Source organism: Sorex araneus, chromosome X, assembly GCF_027595985.1.
Source record: "Sorex araneus isolate mSorAra2 chromosome X, mSorAra2.pri, whole genome shotgun sequence".
Taxonomy (NCBI): Eukaryota; Metazoa; Chordata; class Mammalia; order Eulipotyphla; family Soricidae; genus Sorex; species Sorex araneus.
Genome location: NC_073313.1, coordinates 350405423 through 350429286, shown reverse-complemented (window position 1 = coordinate 350429286; position 23864 = coordinate 350405423). Strand labels below are relative to the sequence as shown.

Genomic DNA, 23864 nt, shown 5'->3' with positions numbered 1-23864 from the left:
TAACTAGAATTGTAAAGGGGGAGTGAATAAACCAATGCAAAATTAAATGTAGGGCATATTCCCCCTTGATAAAACTTGTCACTGTATCACTGTCATCCCATTGCTCATGGATTTGCTCGAGCGGGCACCAGTAACGTCTCCATCGTGAGACTTGTTGTTACTGTTTTTGGCATATCGAATACGCCACCAGGAGCTTGCCAGGCTCTGCCCTGTGGACGGGATACTCTAAGTAGCTTGACGGGCTTTCCAAGAGGGATGGAGGAATCGAACCTGGGTCAGCTGCGTGCAAGCCCCACCTCCTGCTGTGCTATGCTTTATTTATTTCTCAACTGGGACAGCATCCTTCTCCTGTTATCAGGGCTTGAGATTCCAAGTTATTAATAAAAAAATTGCTCACTGAGCATTGTTTCAATTGCAGTTAAAGTTTTAATGTTTAAAGTTGAATTAAAGACACTGGAAGATGCACAGATCATTAAAGTGCAGTTTGATGCATTTTCACAAAATGGAAAATATTAAACACCACGCATTGCCATCATCTGTATTGACTTTTTTTTTTTTAATGTTTAAAGTGAGCTTAGTCTGCAAAATTCAGGAAATTCATGCCTATTTCTTCTTCAAATATTTTTTTCCTCTCCCACCCATGATTTCTGGAACTGCATTTTCATGTATGTTAGCAACTTCTTTCTGCCTTCACAGTTCATCTGTTTAAGACATTTTTCTCTTGTGTTTTATTTGTATATTTTCTATTACAGTGTCTTTATAATGTCACCAATCTTCCCTCTAGTATCTACTGTTAATATTAATAAAAATCACTACGATTTTTCTGTTACTGAATTTTTTTCTCCCCCCTTAGGATTTAGGAATTTTCTTCTGGCATTCTTTATTTTCTATGTCTCTCATTATATTACGGTTGGTGTTGCTTAATTTACTTTTTATTTGTTTTTGTTTTGGGTCACAGTCATAACAGGGCTTACTCCTGTTATGATCCTGTACATAGTGATCTCTCTGGGTCGTGCTTCGGGATGCTGGGGTACGGGATGCTGGGGATGCTGGGATATGGGATGCTGGGGATGCTGGGATACGGGATGCTGGGGATGCTGGGGATGCTGGGATACGGGATGCTGGGGATGCTGGGGTATGGGATGTGGGGAATGCTGGGGTACGGGATGCTGGGGATGCTGGGGTACATGATGCTGGGGATTGAACTCAGGTCGCCCTTGTACAAGCAAACTTCCTACTCATTGTATTACTGCTCTGGCCCCATTGCTTAGTGTATGTTAAGAAGTTGATTTTTTTCCTATTGGATATGGCCAGCATTTTCTGTCATTTCTTGAAGGTTGGTGGAAAGGGGGGGATTTTGACTATACCCAGATGTGTTCAGGACTTACTCCTGCTTCTGCTAAGGGAGCACTTCTAATGATCTCAGGGGCATACGTGTATGAGGAGCAGACCCTGGTTGGCTGACTGCATGCAAGGAAGTGACCTTACCTGCTTTGCCTCTTGCTCTCTCTGGCTGGCTTTTGTTTGCTCCTGCCTTTCTATACATACTTTATTATTGTTATTTTTTTAATGCCAGACATTCAGAATTTTTAGCTTCTGGAGTACATTGTTGTTAATACAGTTTTTTCCTCTCTCATAATGTAATGATTTATTTAATCACATTGTATGTGTTTCAGCTGCCACTTTTGTGTATTCTACCGTTTGGCATTGTATCTAAATGGGTTTCTAAATTTGTAATGAATTAATGTGTTATATATTTGTTTAATTTGAGAATTATAGACAGTGGCATAGCAGTGTATGTTTAGCAATACTTACACTATTCAATGCTGCGTTTGTTGATAATCTGGAGTCTTTCCCCCTCCGCCTCCCCCTCTTCAAAGCCAATTTATTCACCACTTCCTGGACTTCCTATTCTGATCCTGCGAATGAGTATTGATTATGTAGTTCAGAATTTATGTAACTACATGAGCTCCACACCTTTCAAATTTGCCAATGTTTTTCTTTCCCTTTCTACGAACTCTAGTTTAGCTCTTTGTTTTGTCAGCCCTAGGTACGTATTAGAATTAACTGCATGGCAGACGGCGAGACCGTTGTCTGCCTAGCTGCAGTCTCTCTCTTCATTTCTGGGATTTTCATTTCATTACTTGCCCGAAGTAAATTTGGCCCAGGCTTAAAGGAATTAAAGACCTAAGAGCACTTGAAAGACTGGAAAGAGACGCACAGTACCAGGAACTCCAGGAAAAGTAGAACTAATCCGATGAACTTACATGGTGGTGGCTGTGGCATGTGAGTGTGACTGCGGGGTCTCTGGAAGTATGGGGGTGGGGGGCGAGGGGTGGCGGCACGCCCCCACTCCAACGAGACTGTTGGGTTTTCAGCCTGAAAACTGGTGACCTGTATTTGTGTCGGTTTGGCGTATCTGCTGAGATTCGTGGTGACACTGTTCAGTCAGGCCCTGGGCATGGCGGCAGCTGTGGGTTTGGGGGCAGCTGCTGGGGCTTCAGCAGGGCAGGAACGTGGCCTGTGCCCCTCCCAAGGGTGCCGAGAGTTCTCAGCACCAAGGCCAGCGGACCTGTGAATTTCAAAGAAAACAGTCTTTGGTATGTTCTTGTTTCTTAAAAGTTTCAGACGTCTCACCTCTCTTTGTGACCGTCCATGCTCTCCTCTCCAGCCTAGAGTCACTAGCAGTACTCAGTGTTGCCATGTGGCCAACGGCATGGGTGTCAAATAGAGAGTTGGAGAGTCAGCTTCAGAGATTTTTAAATCAGAATCCTTTGAATGCAACACGACTACATTTTCTGAATCTTTGGCTACAAGAGAAGCATACTCCCGTTGAGCTGTAAATTTTCCTATGCATTGGCAGTAGTTTTTGTTTCTTCACTTATTTGTCTTCTTCCATACATTCTTCAGTTTGCCCTTCTATCTATTGAATGTTTAGTGAGGTTTAAATTAATTTCTGGTATTGCACTATTCTCAGAGATGCTGGAGCAGCCTGTCCGTCTGCTCATTCGGTTAAGTAACCTGAGGATGTGCTATTTGGGTGCCTGTGACCACACCCCATGAAGCTTAGGGACCTTCAGGCCCATGCCCTGTGATGCTCAGGGCCCTCAGGACCACACCCCTTGCTGCTCAGGGTCTTCAGGACCAAACCCCATGATGCTCAGGGTCTTCAGGACCACATCTCAGGAGCCTCCAGGGCTACTCTTGCTGAAGCTCTGGAGGTTGTGTGGGGCCTGAGACTGCATCCAACACACACCTTACCTGTACACAATGTGCTATCTCCCTGGATTCTAAATAAGGCTTTCTGAATTTTCTCCATTCATGACTCTGTTCAGCCAAGAAACACAGCATGAGTGAGTGCTGCCAGAAACATACTAGGTTCATTATGTATTTGGTTATGAATTAACTATTTTATTATTATTTTTTGTTACTGAGCATTTAGAAAGTTTTTACTGTTGCCAGATTTCCCCCTATGGGCCCTATATGGAATCCTAATCCACAGTGTAAGAAACTAGGGCTAAATATATAAGATAACTAAAATTGAAGGAGTTTGCTGTTTTATAAAGGAGCGCCATGCATGATTGATTGTAATTCTGTGCAGTGATAGCAGCACAGAAATACATGCATGTTTTAGCAGTATAGAAGGAAATTGGGGAGCTTGACCTGGGGACATCATAGGGTTCAAGTTTTCTTCTTCCTTTTAATGAACACTACATTGATTGACACAATTTAAGACGACATTATAAATATGCATGCCATGAATCATGTCACTTTTCTGTCTATCCACTTAGATGAGGTTAAGGTACTGTACATTTTTTTCTTTTTATTGCCATTATTCAACTTGGTTTCTGAAGAATTTTTTTCCTTTAAAGAGTTTTTCTGACATTTGCACAATGCACCTTTACTTTTTTACAGAAGCTCATGAATTAATTAGCTGATTGAATTATTTTGCTTCGTACTTTTATATACAAGGTTCCGAGGATATAAATCGCCCCCATTTTGAAAGGCACATACACTAGTAATTATGTTAGCAATAGAATAGTGCTGAAAGAGTGAGTTATCTATGCCATTTTAACCACATCATCTTTTTTTTAAAATTGGCTTTTTTTTCATTTGTGGTTCGGATAGATTTTAGTTTAAGTTGTTGTAAACCTTAAGAACGTTTGCAAGTCTTTTTACTTAAAATCTCTGATTTTAGAATTAAGAGACTCTCTTAATTAATTTCATTACAAAGTGAATTTCTCTTTACTGATCATTAAACTATCCATTCAGTCAGTAAATCAATAATGATTTTGAGCTACTGGTAAATTTATGTTTGTAACAATATATGGAATACTTGAATATTTAATGAAATATGTATTTATGCAAATATGCAATTAATATTAGCTCCCTCCATATAAAACAGCTAGGAGTTGTGATGGACCCAGAAGAGTATCTACAAAAAAGTAAAGGAATATTTGCTCTTGTTGAGAGGAAAACTATATGTTAGGAACTTATGAAATCACCTGATAAGAATTCCAGGAAAAGAAGATACTCATCTACCTGTATGTTATCATAAGGATAAATGAAAGTAAATGCCAGATGAATTTCTTTCTTCAAATTCTTTCTTCAAATTTTCAGTTTGATGGAAAAAGTCAAACTGGTCTAAACTCAATAAAGAATTCATTCAGAATCTTGCTATCTGTCAGTGAGAAATTGGGGGAGAGTTTTATTAAATCATCATTCAGCTCTCTTCTAAATCAGTGGGATTCAGTTTAATTAATAAATGACTTAAAAATAAAGAAGAGACTACCAAGACATCCTGAATGTCACCCCTGTCCTCAGATGTAAAGCATTGTGGGGATGAGAGGAACACCATGAATTCTGGACTTATATTATCCTGCACTCACCACTGGCTTCGTCTCTGGGACCCTGTTGATTCCTCTGTCCTGTCCATACTGTACTAATATCTGCACAAAATCAAGACAATACTACAGCAAGTAGCCTCTTGAATTCTGTCATAATTCAGTGTATGTGCTTAGAGGTATCAGTTCGGTTTGAACTTTGACTGCATCCAGCATAGCTGTGTAAACAACATTAGTTTTTTAATCTGCCTGTCTCTCCTTTTCCTCCGTTATGTAATGGTGGAATTAAGAGTGTTAACCTCATTTGAATTTATAAAGAATCAAATTATTTAATGCCTATGAAATATTTAAAATCGTGCATGGAAAGTAGTATTACCCATTATAAAAATCATCATCATTATTAGTATCTTTAAGAAGATTTTTTTTTTTTTTAATGGGGGAAAGAGGGTTGGGTCACACCCAGGGATTACTCCTAGCTCTGCACTCAGTAATCACTCCTAGTGGTGCTCGGGGGACCATATGGGATGCTTGGGAATGAGTCTGGGTCAGATGCATGCAAGGAAAATGCCCTACCAGCTGTACTATCGCTTCGGCCCAAGGATTATTATTATTATTTTTTTAAAGAGTAGTGAAATACAAGATATACATGTGGCTGACTGACATTTCAAGTCTACTTTATAATAAATAGTAGTACCATATTAATAAACATATCAGTGATGATATTTATAAGTTTTATTTATTTTATTTTTATTTATTTTTGCTTTTTGGGTCACACCTAGCGATACTCAGGGATCACTCCTGGCTCTGCACTCAGGAATTCCCCCTGGCCGTGCTCAGGGGACCATGTGGGATTCTGGGAGTCGAACCAGGGTCGGCCGCATGCAAGGCAAACGCCCTACCCACTGTGCTGTCACTCCAGCCCCGATATTTATAAGCTTTAAACAACTGAATAAACTTCATGGACATCATCCTGAGCATATGGCACTTGGCTAATGCAATGAACAGTAATAAGAAAATGTGACAATCTGTTTTCTAAGGTAGAGATAACCATTTTCATTAGGCATTAACTCCATCCCTAAAATTAAAACCAAGTAGGAAAATAAAATTTTAACCATGTACAAAGAATGATTTGTTTATTTCAAAGGTAATCTAGCTGGCAAAATCATTATAGTTAAGGAAACATAAATGCCAATGAAGGGTTGTAAGAATTTTCAATAAAAAATTAATTGAAAAATTGAGAAAGCTTGCTCTTCATAAATATGTTCAATATCAAGTCTCACTTGAAAGGCATTACTGGTGCCCACTCAAGCAAATCGATGAACAATGGGATGACAGTGATACAGTGATCAGCCAAAAAAGGTCCACAATAGAGATGTCCATTATATTAAAACTACCCACTGTTCCACCTCCGGAAGCTGAAGCAGGTGGTCTTAACTTTGAAGAAAAATATTGAAGATTTTAAATTATTCTAAAAACAATGACTAGTACCTGTGCCTGTTAGAAAAAAGTGACTCAGGGAAAACAACATCGTGAAACTCAATTTCAGTGATCTCTCTGTTAAATGAACATCATGAACCACATGTTAAAATAGTTTTAAACACTTTCAGTTAAAAAGAAAAGTAATGACTTTTACATCTAGTTTGTTACATATGCACATAACAAATAAATGTGCATATATAACTGGATGTAAATACAACATGTGTTGTATTTTTATTTTGTGAAGACTTTCTGGTGCCCGCTCGAAGACTTTCATATATAATTTTAATCTGAGGAAGATAGAGGTTCAACCTATTATTTCTGAATAAAATATTATTTATAATAGCCAACTAAACTACATATTCAGATTATTTCTTCCTGTAACAAATCATCCTTATTAAACAGGATGATCCTGAAAGCTCTGATATCTAAGTGAAATAAGGATGGGGGAAACTAGTGTGCTGGGGGGGTGTATAAAACTAAATGTGCACAATGCCATGAGGCAAATAGTATGAGAGAATTCCAGGCAGTTCCTTGCCCTCATCTGTTTCTTAAGGCAGATACAACAGAACAATCTGAGAAAATAATAGCAAACTCCTTATTTTATATTATTTAGAAAGAAGACTGACAAATCTGCTCTGGCCTATCAGTGTATATTATAAACTCTGACCCTGTATAAGATTGAAATGCTAACAACATTTCACAACGTACTTATACATGTAAATCCAAATTATTATTTTTTTGTCCTTCGTTTACCAGAACATTTTATTCTAAGCTGAAAAATAGAAATATATATGTAGGTTTATATCTTAGATCAGTGCATAAAAGGTAGCAATTAGTAATAATACACTGCCTATTCAGCTTTTTGTTTCCAAGACAGAATACAAAACAGTTTTCTTCTTAAATATATAAAAGTTTATTCTTGATGAAATTTTTTTGAAATGAACTATTTATATATGTGAGAAATAGTGAAAGACTAGTCTAACATAATTATACATGTTAATTTTTTTCCTGCTGACAGATAAACATTATCTTCAAACAAAACAGCAAAGTTTATTGTTTGAAATTAAACAGTGAGCAACTTTCTTTTTTAAAATTTTTTTTATTGAATCATCATGAGATACAGTTACAAAGGTTTCATGTTTGAGGTTCAGCCATACAATGATCGGATACCCATCCCTCCACCAATGTCCTCATTGTTCCCTACCCCCCACCCACCCCCGATCCCAGTCCTTACCCTGCCTCCCCAGCAGACGATTTCCCCGATATTCTCTCTCTACTTTTGGACATTATGTTTTGCTTGAATTTTCCCACCACCCATTTGCCAGGGGCAGACGCTATATAATTTATTTTCCATTGCTTATTTAGAATATTAAGAGAGGTTGCACAAATGCTTTTGTGGCCACACACGCTTCTGGAATTCTAAGATTGTACATGGTTGGGTTCCAGAGACATCTCTGTAGGGCACTGATCCATTTTGGGATTCAATAGGGAGTTTCTGAACCAGAGCTGTTGGTGCACTAACATGGCGCCCAGAGGTGGGTTGTGAGCGTGACATCCGGAATCAAGAGTGTGTGGGAGCAAGGGAGGGACTGCCCAACCCCGATGCTGCCATGGGGCTTGGAGTCTTAGCCCTGGAACCCGCATACCTGGGCCTTGCTTGTGGAAGCTCTTGGTCACCGGGGTTCCGTCTGGAGTGGGTGGGAGGAGCATGCCTGCTCCATCTGGGGTGCCCTGGTGAAGCTGGCTCCGCATGGGGCCCAGAGACATCTCTGCACTATGGTGCCTTCTGGGACTCGCTGCTGTGTTTCTGGACCCGGGTTGTTGGTGCCCTAAAATGTGAACAACTTTCTGATATAAAAAAATCATGAAGCTAAGCAAAATCAGCTATTGCTATGTAAAAGAGATAATTTGTTTACTGTTTATTTATTTTTGTTCTTTTGTTTGCTTTATTTTAGGATTTATTTATTTATTTATTTATTTAATTGAATCACCATGTGGAAAGTTACAAAGTTCTCAGGCTTATGTCTCAGTTATACAATGCTCAAACACCCGTCCCTTCACCAGTGCCCATATTCCACCACCAAAAACCCCAGTATACTCCCCCACCCCCCACCCCCCACCCCCGCCTGCCTAACTGATAAATTTCACTTCATTTTCTCTTTACCTCGATTACATTCCATATTTCAACACAAAACTTACTATTGTTGTTGGAGTTTCCCCCCAGACAAGACAGCCCTACTGCCAAGGAAGCATTTGATAATTAGTTTTCCATTGCTGAGAATGAAGAGATATGAAGTCCTGCTGTTCCAAGTACATAACTCTTCTTATTTTTTTTTCCTTCCCGAGCTACCAAGTTTGTGCCTGCTTAATAGTCCTCATAATATGGCTGATGCCACGCTGCCCAACAAAGGGAAAAAAAACGAGAAAGAAGGATATTTCTTGTCCTCAGCCGGCGTGGGGCTATGGCTTAGTTCACAGTCTAGAGACATGACTGCAGTTTCTGGAACCAAAAGTAGTCTAGTTGGCCTTTGGATCCTGGTCGATCAGCAGCAAAGCAGCCGCACAAAAGTGCACTGGTATCGGCCCCTGCCTGAGACTGCCCAAGCATCCCGCCACGCCGCGTTTCTCCTCGAAAAGGGAAAAGAACCGAGAAAGAGGGATATTTCCTCTCCTCGGCTGGCGTGGGGCTATGACTTAGTTCACATCCCAGAGAAATGGCTGCTACTTTGATTACCTTCAATATTTCAACAAAAAACTCACTATTATTGTTTGGAGTTTCCCCCCCAAAGTCAGACCTGCTTAAAAGGAACCGTTTCACATTGCTGACAATTAAGAGATATTAGGCCTCTTAATTAGGGCTAGTACCTCCATTTTGTGCTCAAAAAACGGTGATCACCATGCTGTGCCCAGAAAGGAAGGGTTGAGAGAGAGAAACCCTATCCCCCTGGTGCCGCATAGGACAGTGGCTCAGTTCACAGTTTAGAGGCATTTCTGCGACCTGCTCGTGTCCAAAGTAGCTCAGTTGGCCTCTGGGATCATGCTCATGCAGCTGCGGAAAAAGCTACTGTTTATTTTTTGAGGTAGGGATGATGCATTAAATTTAAGATTTTCACTAAACATTTTTGACAGTGGGAAGGGCTGAAGGAAATCAAGATGTATCTGAAAATGTTTTTTTTTTTTGTGTGTGTTTTAATTTTATAGAAAGAGGATTGAAGTATAAATTTTAAAGCTAATCACATTTTTCTGTGGTTCTTCAGAAAGCACAGTATTTTTTTAAAGTTATTTTTGGTAATACAGTTTTACCTCAGTGATTATTTTATGTGACAGATATTTTCTTATGAGTAGGATTAAAGAAAAGTTTTTCTCTGAATTTTATTAAGCATTCTGTCATTCCGCTTACCTCTTGAAGGAACTTTTCATAGTAAGGTACTTGCCTTATGAAACTTACTAAAGTTTAGGCATTTCAAAAAAGATATGACATGAAGACTAACTGAGCAGCTTGTAATTTGTTGACTATTAGCTGTGTTGTGAGGCCACATGAGTGGCCGCATACTTCAGGAGCTGTGGTGTGGGCCCTTAATGTGGCACAGGCTGGCTATGAAGGCAGCTAGACCCACCTGGTATGGAGGGGTTTTGCCTCCTTCTCCGTAATAGGCCCAGAACTACCAGATGCAGGCAAACCTCACCAGGGATGGGACAGCACCAGACGGGAGGTCTTGAAATATTCTGTTTTGAAACCATGTATTCCTCCTGAACTATTTTAATACATCCAGTTATCCAGGCATATGTCATTATTAATATAGCTTTCCTTTAGGTCATCACTATACTCTACAGAAGAAAGCCATTCACGCTCTGATTCTTAGATCTACAATAATTTTTTTAATTGAGAGATTTTGTTTACATTATTGTTAAAATTCCTGTTCTGGGTTTTTGTTGCTTCTGCCCCACACCCACTATCAGGTTACTAGTGTCCCACCACTCTCTCTTTAGGTACTAGATCTGTTTTTCTAATGCAAAAACTTTCCCCTTTTCTTTCTCTGTTTTAATGTAGAATTTTTGTCATACTAATGAAATTATCCAAAATCCTTGTTGTGCTGTCAAGTAATTCATTCAGTTGACACATTATTTTAGAGTCTGCTAAATGTCAGGCACTGTTTTAGAGGCTATAGCAGTGGAAAAATAAAAAAAAACAAAACAAAAACTGTTCTGCCCTCAAGGAATTTATATTCTGGCTGGGGTAGAGGTTCTGTCTGTCTTTAAATGTTAGAATTTGAAGCTTGACAAAGAACGTTTGGTGCTTTAATATCAAGTATTTTAATCTCCTACAATGGAAAAAAATTGCTTTGTAGAAAATTTATGCAAGAAAAGATGGTATAAAGAGATGGGACCAAGGATCAAGTCATATTTGGTAGAAGCTGGTTTCGTCAGACTGGTATCTACTGATATTGTAAAATGCTGTCCAGCCTTAGCTATAATAAATGTTGGAGAGACTTAAATGGTGCTCTCTGTACTACGCAGAAATGGAACCTGGCTACATTTTTAATTTTTTTTGTAGTGGTGGTGGTAGGGATGTATACTCAAAGGTGCTTAGGGACCAATTTTAGTTTATGCTATGGGAGTAATTCTAGACTGTCCTGGTTGTACTTGGCGGTACTTGAAGCACCATATGATACCAGGGATTGAACCTGTGTGTCCGGCCTGGAAAGAATATATTCCTGCCTTTGCTATTTCTCTCCACACCAGATCAGTGCTTCTCTCTCTCTCTCTTTTTCTCTCTCTCTCTCTCTCTCTCTCTCTCTCTCTCTCTCTCTCTCTCTCTCTTCAGAACAGTGCTGGGGATGTAACTCAAGTCTCACACATGCAAATCAAGTGCTCTAGGGTTGAGCTCCAAGCCTGGCCCAGAGCCTGATAACTCTCTGTATAAGCAGGGGAATGGTGGGAACAAAAATGGATCTGGGGATGGGAAGTGGATAATTAGTCCTATTTTGATGTCTGTGTTGAGCAGAACTTGAGAAAGAGTCGTGCTATGCCTTGAAGAAAGCTGCAGAAATATTAAGCTGAAACATTGAGGCTTACCTTTTGGTGTGACCCTTTGAGCAAAATCTGACTTCAGTATTTATTTTGACAGAAGTTGGTGTGTTTTCTGATCCATTTCTGTTACTGGGTCTTAAAAAATCTTTACACCTTTCCAGTCTCTAAATGCCAAGTCTGATTTTGCTGAGGGGCCTACATCACATCTTGCCATTTCAGTAATAATTCTTGTAATGTTCTACTTTGCATTGAAAGTATAGGGTTCAACTTGTAGTACATTTTCTCCCCTAAAATTCTTTCAGAAAACATGTTATGTGGCTTATGGAACCGTGTCTGTTTTAATTAGAAAGGCAGTAATAGGTTGCCAGGTTTATTTATTTTTTCTTGTTTCTCAATTCATTGCTGTAATTTATTCTTTTGTTGGAAGAGTATTATCATCATCATTATATCCAAACACTCATCTTTTTACTTTTCATTTCAGTGCTCTGTGATAAAATATTAGTTATTGGCATGGAAGAAAATTAGAGTTTTTCACTTGGATAACAAATGAAATACTGTGATTGTGGCCCTCATGCTAAATAATCATCTGTGTGACTCAGAAATGAAAATGTGCACTCAAATGACTTGAAAACTGTCTCTATGGCACATAGAAAACATTTGGTTTAGAACTCTTTATCTCTTTACCCAGGTACTTGTTTAGGACAAAACATTCCCCCAGATACTCTACCTTTCTGTCCTCAGCATATGCTCACATTTGCCTCATTCTTTTCTTCCCATGTTCATTAATTCTTGCTACCTTGCACCTAGGCCCGTTTTTCCCAGCCCTCGGTCCTCCTAGTGTTTTGTAGTTGATTGTCTAGCCCAAAGGCAAGTTCATAGTTCCTGCAAGCAGCTTAGACTTGCTTTTGACCCTGGCAGAGTGCTGTGTGGGGCTGTTCAAAACATGGACAGTGACAAATCACACGTGTTCTCTAGAAAAATATTTGCTTTGGGGCATCACCCAACAGTGCTCAGCTTTTATTCCTGGGTCTGTGCTCAGGGATCACTCAAGGAAAGGCAAAGGAAGGCGAAGGAAGGACGAGGACCCAGGTAGTTGCTGACACTTGCATCTCCCGCACTCCCAGCTCCAGCCTCTCTCCGGATCTACTCCGCTTTTTTCTCTAGTCTCTCTTTCCCCATGTCTCTCTCTGGGAACCCCTTTTTGCTCATGGTGCAATACATTGACAGTTACCAAAGGCACCAAAAGATCTTACAGGAAGAACATTGAGGCAACATTATTCTCTTGTATCTGCAGGCCAGTAATCTAGGCCTCCAGAAAGAAGATATAAAACCAAAACCTAAGCCTTCCTTGGGCTGAAAAGCACTTGGATTTACATACCAAAGACAGTGCTGGGCTGCCATATGAAATCTACATTGTCAATTACAAACTAGGCAGCACCTGAAATCTACATCCCAAAGACCAGGCTGGGACAGAGCCTGGAATCTACAATGTAACAATTCAAGCTTAAAAAGTTCAATAACAATAGCAGAACACCTATTCTCTAGGACAGATACTCTTTCAGCAGGACCCATCAATGATGAAATCCCATGGTTGTGTTTCTCTTCTCCTTGTCCAACAAACATATAAGCATTCACAATATTAATCGTTTTGTATGGGCATAGCAAGAGATGCATTAAACTTTTAGAATTGCTCTCCTGGGGTCATCTCAATCTCAGACTACAGTGCTCAGGCCAGATTAGTCTTTCCTATCCCTAGCAGGGTCCTAGTCTCGTCATTACTTTAAGATCATGACAGCACTTGTTCATGATCAGACTCTTAATGTATAGTTAAGAATGAGGCACTTTGGCCAGGCCCATCTCGATGCCAGGGTAGCACATAACTTACCGCTTGCCCTGGGTCCGTCTTGTCCCCCGTTGGGACCCTGCCTTTTAGAGGGCTAGGAACTGAGGGCAACCAAGGCTACAGTCAAGAAAGCAGATGCCCGGGAATTAATAATATTCAAAGCCAATCAAATCCCAATTGCAAAAGCATATTAATAAATGTCTTTCTTTGTCCATACAAAAAGGACTTGCTCTGAATAAACTATGCAAAGGACTCAAGGAGAAGAGAAAAACATTATTTACAAGTCAACAGAACACTAAGAAAGAAGCTACAAATAAACACAGGAATGGGAGCACTGTAACGGGAGTAACCCAATAAACCTAAACTACCTGAAACTATGTAATCCTACACTTGGGGAACCATATGCAATGTTAGGGATTGAACCTGGGCTGGCCTTGTGAAGGGCCTTAACCGCTGGACTGTCTCTCTAGCCCCTAGTGCTGGAGTCTTAAGATTAGTTTTCTCAAGTTGATACTGCAGGGTACTTGTAAAGAGCCTCATCTCATGCTTGGGGCTTTATCCTCTCCCACTGCCCGCCCCCGCCCCTTTCCATTTAACCAGGAATGTGGAGGAAAGAATCCCACAAAATGTATTTTGTAGTACATGGCTCAGGCTGGAGCGATAGCACAGTGGGTAGGGCATTTGCCTTGCACACAGCCGACCTGGGTTTGATTCCTCTGTCTCTCTCAGAGAGCCCGGCAAGCTACTGAGAGTATCTTGCCCACACAGCAGAGCCTGGCAAACTACCCCTGGAGTATTCGATATGCCAAAAACAGTAACGACAAGTCTCACGGTGGAGACTTGTTGGTGCCCGTTCAAGCAAATCTATGAACAACAGCGCTACGGTACGTGGCTTACTAGAACAATACATGTTAGCAAAAATGATAACGTGTGTTTTTCAGACGGGGTACAATGTATTTCTTTTTCCGTCCTCTATATATGGGACCTGACTTGGGAGACCGTACGCCAGTCACAGTGACTGCTGTGTGATGGATGCAGGTGTCTGATGGCTCAGCTCGGCCCAGTTCCCAGACCTGTTGTTTCCTGCTTCTACACTAAAATGCTCCTGTGGTCTCTTTTTATTTTTGCATAAAAGAGTGATCTGTTCACCCACATAATTTCCAAATGTTTATGAAGTATTTCTTGTACAAGGCATGTTTCATAACCTAGTAAAATAAGAAAGTACGAAATACGGCCTAATAATATAAGAAAGTATAATCTTTTCTCTGGGGCTATAATAAATTATAGGAAAATGCTACTAGTGATACTTGAAAATATAAGGGAAAATGTTTTATTGAAGCATAGGAGCAAGTCAATTGAAAAAAGTCTCAACTTTTGTTTCTGATTCTTCATAGTCTAGGTTTTTGGGCCACCCATGGCACTAGGGCGCCATTCTCAGCATGGTGCTGGGGGCTCTTGGGGTGCCCTGGGGTGCTCAGTGTGTTGAACGGTCTCTCTGGCCCTTGTTCTTATTCTTAATTCAGAATGTTTCTGTTGTTTTGATGGATTCATGAAGTGTTAGAGCTACAAAGAACTCCGAGGATAGTATTCTAAGCACCCCTTCTGTCTTGTTTTTTTGGACCACACCCAGCTGTGCTCAAGGCTTTGGCCTGGCTCTGCTCTGAGGGGTCACTTTCGGTGGTGCTCAGGGGACCATTTGGGATGCTGGGGAACCCAGGTTGGCCTTTTCCATAAGGCAGGCATGCTACTCGCTGTACTATCTCTCTGGCCCTAAGTACTTCATTGTGAACATCACATACAGGCCAGGGAAATAGCTGAAGTGGGAGAGCACATACCTGGCACGTGTGAGGTTCCTGAGTTCTCCTCCTGGCACTCCATTGCCACCCCCTCCCTCCAGTACTTCCCTGGTGTGACCCTCCACAACGGGAAAATACACGTGCACAAAGCAGAAAGACAAGTCCTGGGGTCTGCACAGCCAGTTCAGGTTCATACCTGCTGCTTCCCAGGCCTCCCGACTCCCCATGCACTGCTCTGGAAACCTCTGTTCACCACGGTGTTCAGTACAGTAGCCAGCGCATCGGAATAGCCCCAATGCCCAGTGACGGGCAAGCAGACAAAGGAGCTTTATTTATACATAATGGAATACTGTATAAGGAAAGATGAAATCTCACAGCTTACTACAATTTAAGTGGAACTGGAGAGTGTCACGTTTAGTGAAATTGTACAGAGGGAGATAGACAAATACTGTCTGATTTCTCATCTGTGGAATATAGAGAAAAAAAGAGACGAGACAGTCTTGAAGGATCTTGAATTCTTGGCCTTGGGTTTAAAACTGAGATTACCTCACTCTCTCTCTTTGTGTGTGTGTGTGATGAAGAAGTAGACTAGAAGTGTTATATGGTGGGTGGTCTTGGGCACTTTGGTGGTGAGATGTGGTGATTGTACCTCAAATTCAGAAACATTAACACTAGTAGTTAATATAGTTAATATTATAGTTAACAATATGTTATTATTATATTAATAATATAATAAAGAATTATTATATTAATAATATAATAATAACAACATAATATATTAACATAATATATCAATATAGTATTAATATAATATATTAATAATATAGTTAATAATATATTATTAACTATAATATATAACATTGTAGTCATGTTCCCTAAACTATAATAATAAAAATAATTTTTAGAAAGCACATAAAATAGGGGCAGTTGATTGATGTTTTATAATATGTGAATGAACATGGATTTAGAACGTTTTTTAAGACCCTGGCATGTTTGTTTTGAATTTATTTTCAATTGAACCATTTTGTGATCCAAGAAAAGATCACAGTTTGATATTTTTCTTAAGCATGTTATGCACAACGTATGTTTCATGTATCAGATATTACCCATGTGGTAATACAAACAGTAATCTTCTATACTGATGTCATAGAAATAGCTTTTTGCATTGTTCCTTGTATAGCCAGTTTTTGAAGTATCTGCATTTTAAATACTTATTTTTTTAAAACTTGTCTTTTAAATTAAAGTTACAATGGTGATTCCTTGGCGATCATTCCTTGGCGTGAACGTAAGCACCGAGATGAAGATTGGTGTGAGGAGTTGGAGTGCAGGTAAGAAGGAGCCAGAATGGCTGACCTCACACGCTGGGGGAAAGTCATCCCAGATAGAGAAGGGAACACCAAGTAAAATGTGATTGGAGATCCTGCGCGGGGAGGGAGATGCGTGTTGAAAGTGGACTTGAGACTAACACAATGGCCACTCAGTGCCTCTACTGCAAACCACAACACCCCAAAGGAGAGAGAGAGAACAAATTGGAATGCCCCACCACAGAGGCGGGGTGGGGGACGGGGGGGATGGGATGGGGGGTGGGAGGGATACTGGGTTTATTGGTGGTGGAGAATGGACACTGGTGGAGGGATGGGCTCTTGAACATTGCATGAGGTAAAAACAAGCACGAAAAGGTGTGAATCTGTAACTGTACCCTCACTGTGATTCACTACAAAAAAATAAAAAAATTAAAAAAAAAAGAATGAGCCAGCATAGGGATCCTGTTTTCTGCTGCGGAGTGACTATCTTGAGGATCCTGGACAGTGTGGTACGGGCCATGTGTTCACTTGCTGGATGCTGGTCTCTGATTTAAATAGATGATTCAAAAACAGAGGAAAGCAAAACACGTGGTCATTTATTTCATGACGTAGAAGAGACTGTTTTGTGGGCCAAAAGGGGTATGCCGTGAGGAGAGGGTAGGTAGCAGGACTAAGGATGGAGAAAAGTTCAGCAGGGTCAGATACAAGAAGAAAATCTTGCAAATAAGAGACATCCAAAACCAGAGGAGAAAATCATGAATGTGCGGTGTACGGGAAGGAAAGACCACTATGTTTCTAGAAGGAAGAAGGTGGTTAAATTCTACAGAGGGGTGCTGAGAAAGAAGTAAGATCAGAACAATAAAAATCCCCCTAGAAAATTGCAGTTGGCTTTTTGCGAATTGCCCTGCGAAGGGGATTTCAAGTGATGTGACTTCTTGTATGGCAGGGATTGTGGCAGAATATCACAGTTTACAGTAGTGGTGGCAGCGGTGAGATTAGTTAAATGAGAGGCTGTTAGCTAGAGCCACAGCAGCCTGTCTCAGACATGGTAAAAAGACCCAATCACTTATGGACTTGGTGTCTTGTCATATATTCTAGCTAGTAGGAAGTCTAACCAAAGCAGTACCCATGACTGAAAAACAAGCAGCCATGTGTCAGTGTCCTTTGTATAATTTCTTTGTATTATTTTGAATATTCTTGAATGCTCTGTATACCTGTTTTGTGTTGTTGAGGTGCTCACAACAGCCCGTACCCAGTGCTACTTGGGAATTACACTTGGTAGGCTGGCAGTGACAGGTATCAAACCCAGGGTCTCCCACGTGCAGTGCTTTAGCTCTACCTCTCGAGTCAGAACATTCTGTCTGGAGAGCAGTGAGTCTGTACAGAAACGTGGACACAGACTTACTTAGGGTCAGGTCCTTAGTGGAACACAGCCCTGCCTTATATATTTATTTAAAATACTTAACTTTCTTATTCTTACCTATTATAGTCTTTAACCGTGGAAGGCAGTAGACCAAAATGATTCTGATCAAAATCCCCCCGAATCTGTGATGTCATGATGTTTCACTGTGTATACTTCCACGGTTCTTTTCACTCCTGCAGTTAAGTTGTGAGGAGTAATTCTGTATTTTGCAAATATCAGTGCAGTGCTAAGTTGCTGGCACTTAGAAGAGATGTATTATTAATATATGAGGCATAATTCCTCTTATTTTTTAATTAATGTGGAGAATATGTTTTCTTAATTTATATTTGAATTGGAATTTCCTGGAAATGCTTTTCCTGTTGTGGTCCTGACTGACCATCAGAAGTTACTTTGATATAGTAGATCTTCACGAGGCCATGCGCATTTTGTAAATGCCTCCCAGTGTGATTCTGATCTTGTTAATACTTATTTGATTTGTAGCATAGTTGTTTTGATTTATTGCCATTCTGACTTTTCAAACTGGGAAGACTAATAAGAAAATAAATTTCTAAAATATGTCTCATTTATTTTATAAAATGCATATCCATATTAAAAAACACCTGTATTCCCTCTCTACACCTCCTCTGTCCCCGTATCCAGAGTCTTCACCTTTGTCTCTCTGTCCCTCTCTCTCCTTCTCCTCTTCCCTCTCTCTCTTCTGACCTCCTCTACACATAATAATATAATTTTTTTACAGGATTGCAGTCAGTCATTGTTCTTTTTGTGCTTTGCAGAATGGTGGTCGAGCCGAGTCTCTCTGATGAAAGTGAATTCTTGTACACTGCCCAGCCCGAGTTGCTGAGGTTCAGGACCCCGAAGCTTGCAGTAGAGCTGGTTATGGACTGGTACCAGACCAGAGCCGAGGAAATAGAGCACTATGCTGGGCAGGTGAGGGGGAGAGGAAATTATGCTTCCTGCTTATCTTTGCTTTCAGCATAAAACTTCTGTATAAAAAACGGCTTTTAAACACACACACACACACACACACACACACACACCCTACTTCAATTTTCTGAAGTTGAAATTTGCAGGGGGGACCTTAATCCATGCTGTGACACCCAGCAGTAAGCAGTAGTTTGGGGCTTTTCCTGGCTCTGTGCTCAGGAGTGCCCCTGACAGTGCTCAGGGATCCTGTCCGTGTGTTGCGGGGATTCCGACTAGGGTCCGCCATCTGCAAGGCAAGCGCCTGCCTCCTGTGCTTTGCTCTGTGGCCCTGAAATGGAAAACTTTCAACTGTCTAGTTACCTTGAGTTCTATCTGTGAGTCATTAGGAATAATTATTAAGGAAAGTAAGTCATTTTGTGGTACTTAGTTGAGCTGCCTTTCATTTCTTTGACTTAAAAATATTTATAGTAGAAATATTATTTTTGCGGGTCAGAGAGATGCTACAGGGGTTAAAGCACTTGCCCTATGACCTACCCAGAGAGATCCCTAAGGCTCCCTGGTCCCCACCCATAGTGATCTCTGAGCAGCCCTGAACACCATGGAGTGTCGCTCCCCAGAATGACCACAGGAGAAAGCAGGTAAAACAATATTGTTCTTCACTTTCAGTCTTACCTGAAACATTGGTACAAGGTGATAGCCGACATAGTTTTATCTTTTTCACTTTTAGATACTTAATTCATACAGGACTTCTTTGTCCTTAGTGTCTGTGACTGCCATTAGGAAAACTTGTTAGTTTAGGAGAATATGTATCACAGTATCTCTGTTGTCCTGTTGCTCATCAGTTTGCTCGAGCGGGTGCCAGTAACGTTTCCATTCGTTCCTGTCACGTTCAGGGTCATGGGAATGAGGCCCATTATTGTTACTGATTTTGGCATATCGAATACGCCACGGGTAGCTTGCCAGGCTCTGCCCTGTGAGATTCTGCCTGGAGAATATGTACAGTAGTGAAATTTATCCAGTGACAGCTTCAGTATTTGGTATGATTATGTAAGTTGCATTGAGCCCACTTTCATTAATATATAAGTAATTTGATTAAAAAAATTACTTGAGGGGGATGGAGTTGATAGCACAGCGGGTAGGGCGTTTGCCTTGTACACAGCCGACCCGGATTCGATCCCCAGCATCCTATATGGTCCCCCAAGCACTGCCAGGAGCAATTCCTGAGTGCATGAGCCAGGAGTAACCCCTGTGCATTGCTGGGTGTGACCCAAAAAGCAACAACAACAACAAAACAGTTACTTGAGTATTTTGGAAAGAAATTCAAAATTGATGTTCAGAAAAGGAAACTAGATTACAAATTGAAGAGTATATTACAAATTGCTAATTACCAATTGCTAATATATTCAGATTATTTGTATAATTTGTGCTATATGCTTAGGAGTTTTTCCATGCATTCTGAAAGTTCACTTGAGGTATATTGTTTCTTAAAATTGGTGTCAGGTAGATATATCAGTCTTGAATTATATTTTTATTATTAAACATTGAATTTAAAGTGTTTGTTGAAGTGTTTCTAGGTCATTTCTGGTTTTTCTCATGCCTTCCCTCCTTGTAGTTCCCCTTTTTTCCCTCCTGTACCATACTTTTTAACCTCAAGGGTTATTTTCCCCTTTTTCACTTCATTTTCACCTCTAAATCCTGCAGCTTTGATGGGCTATGGTCAGACCTTTAATTTTCCTCATTTGTTTTACTGTGAATTGTTTGGGTTCTTTTTTTCTCCCTTCACCTCTGTCATTGCACCCCTCCTCTTCCCTCATCATTCTGAAAATGATTTTACTTTGTATTTCATTAGAAAATTTGAAAATTCATTTCCATTTTTTCTTTTCTTTTTTAGCTTTTCTAAGAGGAAGTGCCCTCACATTTAGGCTGCTTTTATTCTTATATTTTGAATCCCATATTTGTACCGTCCCAGGATTGTTCTCTCTCAGTTATATAGTTTCGTATCTCCAGCCTCTTCCACTCTGTATGTTTTTCCAATTAAAAAAGAAAATCAAATGTAAATCACCCATTTTATAAATACTATTTTTTTTTCCTCTTTTGTTTCTATCTTCTTCCCATTGCAACTCAGCTTAAAAACAATCATTCTGCGGTCGAGATAATATAGTAGGCAGGGCACTTACGTTGCGTGTAGCCAGCATGGGTTTGATCCCTGGCACTCTGTATGGTTTCCCTAGGTCCACCAATGGGATCCCCGTTGTAGAGCTAGGAGTAAGGACTGAGTACCACCCGGTGTACCTGCAAACCATCCCCCCACCAAACAAAAGAGAAATAATCACTCTGCCTATTGTAATCACTTTCTCAATGTTGTTTGCTCCTCATTTCCTTGGCTTATGGCTAGCCCAGCCCCTTTGCTGCATCTTATCCAAAGTGTCCTCAGCAAGATTCTTCACTCATTGTCTTCCTTTGTTGCTTCACACATTGTACTTTGGCTGCACTACTGTCTCTTTCCTGCTAGTTCTTCTGTTTAGACCCTGGTGATACCATTTCATTTTTTGCCTTTGGTTTTCTTACTGTGACTCATGTTCTTTGATTTGTCTGTTAAGTGCTGCTGTCCCTTAGGATACTACCCTTGTCACTGGTGGGGTCTTCTAATTGGCACAAGTATTAAAGGGTTTTCCAGTCTACCAGGTTTCAGAAGTTAATTTCCAATTCTTTATTTTGTTTATCACACAATATAAGCATTTCCCTCCTAGAAGTGTACATCCATGATAAATATTATCATCTGAAGATCCTTTACTAATACTGCGTTTTAGTAGAAACTTCAAAGTTTTTAGTAGAAACTTAAAAATTATTGTTCATGATTTGCCTTTCACTCACTACTCTAGCCATGTAGTTTTTCACTTCATTTCATAGCTTCCTTTCAGTCTTCCTAAACCAGTACGGTCACAATACTTTCTGTATCTTTTTTCTATAGCATTCTCCTGCCCTTCTTCCTACTTTGCCTACAAATACCCACCGATTCTTTAGATCTCATTTTAAGTATTTCCATATGCAAGACTTTGTGACCCTCCCAGGTTGGATTTTGTGCCTTCTGGTGGAAATCCCAATCATCCATAATGTTTTCTCACTCTACTGCATGATTTATGTATTGTATTTTGTTTCCCTACTGGCTGGTGAGATCTCTGAAGGAAGAGATTTCCTCTTGTTCATTTTTATATAGCTAGCACTTTGAATTGTCATTAGCTCATAGTAATTTCTCAACAAATAACTTTATCTAAGAGTAAGGGAGTAAGTAAGGGGCAGTGGGAACCATTACAACTTTAGGCCATATTAAAAGCTTTTCTGTCAATAAGATAAGGCAGTTTATAAATCTGACCATGATAGGTGTCAAAATTCTTTTGAGAGTTTAATGGGAAAATATTTGTTTTGGTCTTATTGAAGTCTAAATATTTGAATGGAGAGAGAAAATGTCTCAGAGTTTAACTACCCAGCAGGTGTTTTTTGAGTCCTTTTCAATAGAGGCATGGAGGAAGGACGGTACTGCTACAGCCTTTCTTTTTGTAATAAAATACTAGAGTGAAAATAACAATTTGGTATTATCACTACTTTCCCCCCAGATTGTTAACGTCATAAGAGTTCAGTAGAAAAATATATGTAAATTTTTTCCTGTAAATTTTCTGTAATGCTCTCCTAATTTAAGAGTTATCTTTTCTTTTATTAATATTATGTTCAGTATTTCTCCTTGATGGTTTGATGAGACCAAGCTATTCTTTTGGAGTAGTTTGATGTTGATACATTTATAGAAAGAAAACTCTTAATGTCTTTGTATTAAAAATATATGTTACTATATAATGCAACTTTATGTGACACAATTATAAAATTAGATTCTACATTGGAGGCTTTCGCTTTAAAGTATATGTGAGGGGCAAACTATTGAGAAACTTACTGTCATTTTACATTTTAGGTTGACTGTGCACTGTCACTTATTCGACTTGGAATGGAGAGGAATATTCCTGGCTTGCTGGTTCTCTGTGATAATTTGGTTACTCTGGAAGCATTGGTTTATGAAGCAGGGTGTGATTTAACTCTAACCTTGAAAGAACTCCAGCAGATGAAAGACATAGAAAAACTAAGATTATTGATGAACAGTGTAAGTTTTATTTAAATTTTCTCTTTAAGCATTTCCTTTAATCATTTCCTTTGTTTTGATTAGTCAAAAATAAGTCCTCTGAACATGAGAACTTAGTAAATAAAGATTTCTTAAGAAAAATAGAATCAAATGTTCTAATTTACTGAATTATAATATACTATGTTACAATTTACGAAAGATAACACAAAAAGATTTTGATGTTTTTTGCATCTTGCTTTATTTATATAATCTTTTTATCACTTCTTTTCCTATTCTAGTGTAGCATTTTTTCTAATCTAGTTTGACAGGAGCGATAGCACAGCGTGTTGGGCGTTTGCCTTGCACACAGGGAAGACAGTGCTACAGCTAGTCCTTCTAATCATTTGTTATGTTAAAATTCCCATAAACCACTAGGCAGAGAGAGTGACATTGTCACACTGTCACATTGGTGACGAGAGGGAGTGAGTCTTGGGGGTGCAAGCTGCTCAATAGAATGCTAGCCACTTTCTGTGGAGTGCTAGCTGCTTACCATCTTGCTGTTTGCCACCTGTGGCTCACGTGTCACTGTGGATTAATTAACGCAAATTAGTGCCAGATCAATGTGTTAAAGATGCTTAAAAAAAAAAAAACATCCAAAAAACAAAACACTTTGCTTTCTGGCAGCAATGAGTAGGGCTTAGTAGGGTGAAGTCCCCTCTCCTTTCTCTGTGAATTGTGTCCTATTTCTCGAGTACTTTTTTTTTTTTTTAATTTTATTTTATTGAATCACCATGTGGAAAATTACAATGCTTTCAGGCTTAAGTCTTAGTCATACAATGCAGGAACAACCATCCCTTCACCAGTGCCCATATCCCACCACCGTCTCGAGTACTTTCTTTTCAGTGTGTTCCCTTCTCTTTATCTTTATTTCTCCTTTAAAAAAAAATCAGTCCCATTTTCCTCTCTTCTTTTGTCCCTACCTTCCCTTTTTCCTGTTCATCACTGATCCTAAAAATTACCCAAGGAAAATTGATTTGTGTTACATATGATTCCTTTGAAGAGATACATGTGTATCTCCTGGGGTGACTAGGAGAAATTTCAGGCATAATTAGTAA

General features: G+C 39.7%; 1 protein-coding gene across 1 annotated transcript in view; it reads left to right on the top strand.

Annotated features, from left to right (window-relative positions):
• Nucleotides 1–23864, top strand: part of NBAS (NBAS subunit of NRZ tethering complex) — a 388118-nt gene that overhangs the window by 129891 nt on the left and 234363 nt on the right. The window contains exons 22-24 of the mRNA XM_055121563.1: nucleotides 16238–16321; nucleotides 18494–18647; nucleotides 22606–22791. Of these exons, the coding sequence (XP_054977538.1) occupies nucleotides 16238–16321; nucleotides 18494–18647; nucleotides 22606–22791 (424 nt within the window). The remainder of the gene's footprint in view (nucleotides 1–16237; nucleotides 16322–18493; nucleotides 18648–22605; nucleotides 22792–23864) is intronic.